Source organism: Lottia gigantea, assembly GCF_000327385.1.
Source record: "Lottia gigantea unplaced genomic scaffold LOTGIsca_55, whole genome shotgun sequence".
Taxonomy (NCBI): Eukaryota; Metazoa; Mollusca; class Gastropoda; family Lottiidae; genus Lottia; species Lottia gigantea.
In genome coordinates, this window is record NW_008709889.1 from 1,217,280 (window position 1) to 1,222,591 (window position 5,312).

The window sequence follows — 5,312 nt, forward strand, 5'->3', positions numbered from 1 at the left end:
TTTTGAAAAGGAAAATTTGTTTTAGAAGGATATATACAATGGTTCGCTATCTCATGAAAACTTTATTGTAAGTAGTTTTTGTTTTTAATCAACTTCAGATGTAAAAACTCACTCAGGTCATATATATAATATTATATTATATTGCTGGGTTCCAAGGTTGAATCACTAGACCACTTTAAAGATTTTGAACACTCACCGTCTATTGGCATATGAATCTGTACAGCGCTTGATCAATCATAGAGTATTTAATTATATCTTGCTCTGAGACTTAGGGCCATATGCAGCGCTCGTACTTTACCTAAACTTTGACTAAAGTTAGACTTAAGTCGAAATTTAGGTAAGCACGGATCGATCTATACGAAAGTCGTGCTTAAATTTGACTATCAAATGTAGAAAATGAAAGCCTTAATCCTAACTTTGTAAAATTCGACTTTAGCCGAAGTTCAACTTTAGTCAAGGTAAGAGCGCTGCATACGGCCCTTAAGTTGTTAGTTTTCGCTCTCGGCTTTTTTTAATGTGACAAAAGTGTAATAGCGATAAAGATTGCAGTTTAGATATGATATTTTTAAAAAAAATCTTGAACTGTTCACGACGATTAATAGCCAATGCCCTTGACTTCACTGAATTCGCAGATATTATCTCGTTAGTTTGATAAGCTTAACGCTTTGACAATAATGCAAACAATCAATGTATAATAACACCAGAAGCTTTTGAACTCTACTATTACTTAGTTCATTAAATATCAATCAATGAAAAGTTCATCAGATTCTACAAAAACAATTCTCCTAATGGATGCTATTAATTTGATTCTCTTTTAAATCACTGGTATTTCAGGTGTTTTACACTTCAGTAATTTTTTTATGATATTATAATTTGATAAGGTATATTTTGATTTGAACCCAAGCAGCTTTATTAATGGTCATTATACCAAGAAAATTGATATAAATTTGGATCAAAGAGATTATCTATCATATTTGGTCATTATACTATAATGACTCGACGTTATACAGAATAACCTTTTTTCGCGTTATAAGATGTTTCGAGATTATCATTTCTATTATGAAAGAAACGAGGCCCGTTATTTTTCTGTTTTCAGGGTGACGATGGTAGTTTGTGGTACGATCAGTTTATTCTTGCTCTTAGCACCACCAAATGGACAAGGTTTCTACACCTCCAATCCTGGCATGGTTGAACAGTTCCATTTATCAACTTTTCAGTCCGCGATGAACTCTCCGTCGTCGTTTCATGGTTTGAGGAAAAAACAGTCCGGTAATATTAAAAAATCATCGACTCCAGAGGCTCCTCGTTATAAAAAGGAAATCTGTTCACCAAAAACAAAAATAGTATTTCTCAAAGTTCATAAAACCGGAAGTTCTACCGTGGCTAATATTTTTCAGAGATTTGGAGTAACCCGAGACTTGAATTTTGCTGTACCAAGAAAGAAACCTCACGAACATGGTTATAATTATATTGGTAAACCTGGAGAAACCATCCATTCTGATCTCCTACTTCCATTTCCAGAAGGAGAGTCGTATGACATTCTGTGGAACCACGTCACCTATAACCGCACTGCGTTTAGATCAGTAATGCCTCCAGAGACGGTGTATGTGTCCATTATTAGAGAGCCATTTGATCAGTTTGTATCAGCATTCGAGTATTATAAAATGTACAATATGGCGTATATTAAAAAGATAATGAGTGTAAATGTGACGAATCCTATCTCTACATATTTACAGAATTTCTCCAGAGTGGAAGCTCCTAGTCGTCGGTTAAGTTATGTAAGAAATAAAATGGTGGCTGATTTCGGAATGACATTGAAACAATTATCCAGTAATTCCAAAAGACGTGAATTTTTTGAAAATATAAACAAAGATTTCAAGTTAGTCATGATAATGGAATATTTTGACGAATCTTTGATTCTACTCCGTAGAACATTGTGTTGGAATCATAAAGACATTATATATTTTTCACAGAATAAAAATCCATTTCGACCGCGACGTTTATTCAGTTCGGAGGACCATAGGAGGCATAAGGAATTATCAAAAGCCGATTATGAACTGTATAATTACTTTTATGGTAAATTTGTCCGAAAGATGTCGGCCGAGGGCGGTGATTTTTTTGAGGAAGTACGCCATTTTCGTCATATTGTGCGTAATGTGTGGGACCATTGTCTACTAAAGAAACGATTGTTTGTCCCAGCGTCGATTTGGAGTGAAGAATTTGAGCTGACTCCTCGGGACTGTCGTATGATGAGAACTAGTGAGCTGACATTTTTAGATAAAATAATTACTCTAACAACCGACAAGTACAATCGCCATGTGTCGAATGTTGATCGTCTCTCACAACATTAATAAAAATAACTATATTAATTGATTAGAATCAAGTGACAATTTAAAGGGGAAATTACAATCCCCTTTCAAATGGTTTTTAATAGATTATGTTTTTGTGCCCTTGAAGCCCTTTATAGTACTATAAAAGTCTTTGTTTCGGATTCTTGAAATAATAAAAGAGACAGTTAAGTATCAGAAGAATGTTTTTAATCGTATTAATATATAAATATATGAAATATAATGTCAATATATACAATAATAAGTAATCATACGCGGGAGTGTAATGATTACATGAGCAACTCTCCTGACTTGCTCAGAGGTACAATTTATATACGAAAGGAGTGAACACCTAATAATAAGAATAACTATATTAAGTTTCTATAAAAACCAAGTATCCGTAGACACACATATCAAACCAAACTACGGTTTGGCTTACTACTAGTCAGGATTGGTATGTTCTTGCATACCAAGGTATTTTCAACAAGTACAATAATACAAAAATATAATAATATAAAAAACTTACTTACCTTGAAATAATAAAAGAGACAGTTAAGTATCAGAAGAATGTTTTGAATGAAGACTATAGCGATGTACCGTTTATAAAGGCTTGTGAGGCTTCCAAAAATGCATAGGAAACTCTAAGAACGCATTGGCCAATAACAGGATTAAATCTACTTGGGTAATTAATCTGTCAGCCTTAATCCTTTGATTGGTTTTTGACTCTCAGAACAGTGCAGCTTCATTAAAACAATCTACTAATCAAATACCGTCTCTTTGTTAATTATCTCAAGGCAGCTTAGTGTCATTCTAATTACATGTATTGTTCATACATTTTACTTAAATAATAGTTCATAAAACAATGGCGTAAATGGACTATTACAGTACTACCTTCCACGAATTTGTGGAAGTTGTTCTCTTGCTGAACCTGTTGCTTGTTGCTTTAAAGGGACATATTTGCCATTTCCGGGGGTTGATTACAAGTACTAGGATGTACGAAAATAGCATATTTCTTCAAAAATAAGTAAAACATGGAATTTCGTATTCTATTTATGAGAGTCTCAAGAAAGGCGGGTCGTCTTTCTAACTTTCAACGGGGATAATTCTGGATACACATGGATTTGAAGGCTCAAATTTGTCGGTGAGCGGTGAACGATATTACTGGTTAAAATACTGTTGTGATGTAATCCTTTGTTGTTCGCGTTCTAATATTTTACTTATTGGTACTGGCAAAGTGCCTAGCTCGAGTATCAATAACTGAAGTATTGGACGTTTATTTGGGGGACAACAAAATAACTACGCACTGAATTGAACTTATCTTTAAATCAATTTATACGACACGTTATTAAAGGGACAGATTAGATATTTTTGGGGTGGATTTGGATCTTGAATTTATGTGAAGTATTAGAAATGTACAAAATTCGTATACTTTATTAAAAAATACCTCAAACTAGGAATTCCACATATTATGTCTTTCCAATCTCAAGAAATGGCCATTAACCTATACTAAGCTTCGTGGAATAATTCCAATTTCTGCGACTAAGCTACGGTTGGTCAAATGGATTGCGAATCTTTTCCTTTAATAAAAAATTGAGACAGGCATGTACTGGAACTTAAATAGTAATAAAAACGTTTGTCCACAGAGAATCTATCAATTTGTTCAGCAAGTAAATAAATAAAATAGTTCAACAATCAACAAAGTGGAAATTTAAACAAATCAATAAATATTGTGGTCGAAGTCAACAATCACGTTCATTTAACATATTCTATTTATATCTCCGCTTAGGTCAAATCTGTGGGTCACAGTGCGACTTATACTGTGGACAAGCGAGAATACATGCACCCATAAATTCAGGAACATGGACATATTTTATCATGGGCATTCATATTGTGAAATGCGTTAATTTTTGTTATTACCGATATTAGAGGCTTTTGTGGCTCCTTCAAAAATCGCCTAATCAGCTACAAAAAAGAAGCTCAATGTGATAAATTTTAGATTTTAGAAACAAAAAACTGACGTTCGATTAACCTAAAACTCAACAAATACTGTTATGCGCCATTTCAGCCTACCTGGAGATGGAGTTATTGAAATTCACACTTGCTGTTATTACTTACATGGTTATATATAAGTAATATATATATAGTATGTAACGTACTGTGGTAACTAACGAAAGTCAAAATTATTTGTATGCATAGGACGCTTACTCAACATTCCCGCAAACAAATTATGATGAAAATCGAACTCTTTCAAAGTAATGTGCACGTGTTTCCTCGTATATAAAAACTGTTGTGGGTGTTTGTTCAAGGTACGGAATTACAAACAATTATTTGAAGGATGAATATAAGGTTTCTCAGTATCAGAAACACACCATGAGTGGTGTTAAGCAATCTTTTTAATTTGTAACCTAATATATTTCCCTCGAGTTTCAAAATTTAATCCATAACAAAAGAGAGTTAAATGATCAATATATTGTATATAATGGCTTTTACTCCTCTTCAAGCCTCTGCTTTTAATAACAGACACAATATCGATGTCATGTTTAATAACTCTGTTTAAAAATAAATTCTCAAATATCTAATTTGTTACACAATATATTATATTCTTCAATTTCAACTACCTCTAAAAGTTATAGTTGTCTAATGTCTATCATATTCCAGCTACATTTACTGATTTTCAAAATGAAAATTCCAACCATCAGTATTATTTTACCATGTAGAGAAATAGTCTGAAACATCTGCATCTATTCCAGCCTATGATAACTATTTTAGCAGTTGTCAGATGGAGCAGGGTTATTTTATTTCGGATCTACCAGAGCCTGATATATTCAAAGCAAATGGATATATTTGCAGTTGAATTAAGTTATTTATTGAATTTCAGTCTCTTTTTTCATTCAATTGTATGTGAGCCAAGTGAAAGGTATGTCAAATTTGGTTCTATCCCTTGGTAAACTGGGTAACTGGACGTACAGTGTTCTAGGGTGTTCT

General features: G+C 33.2%; 1 protein-coding gene across 1 annotated transcript; it reads left to right on the plus strand.

Moving 5' to 3' along the window:
• Positions 1–1,322: 1,322 nt before the first annotated feature.
• On the plus strand, positions 1,323–2,141 carry LOTGIDRAFT_74624 (hypothetical protein; the record flags this gene model as incomplete). The annotated part of the gene is made up of 1 exon (XM_009063011.1): positions 1,323–2,141. A coding segment is annotated over one exon (819 nt), but the record flags the coding sequence as incomplete, so codon positions are not given.
• Between the last annotated feature and the right edge of the window lie 3,171 nt (positions 2,142–5,312).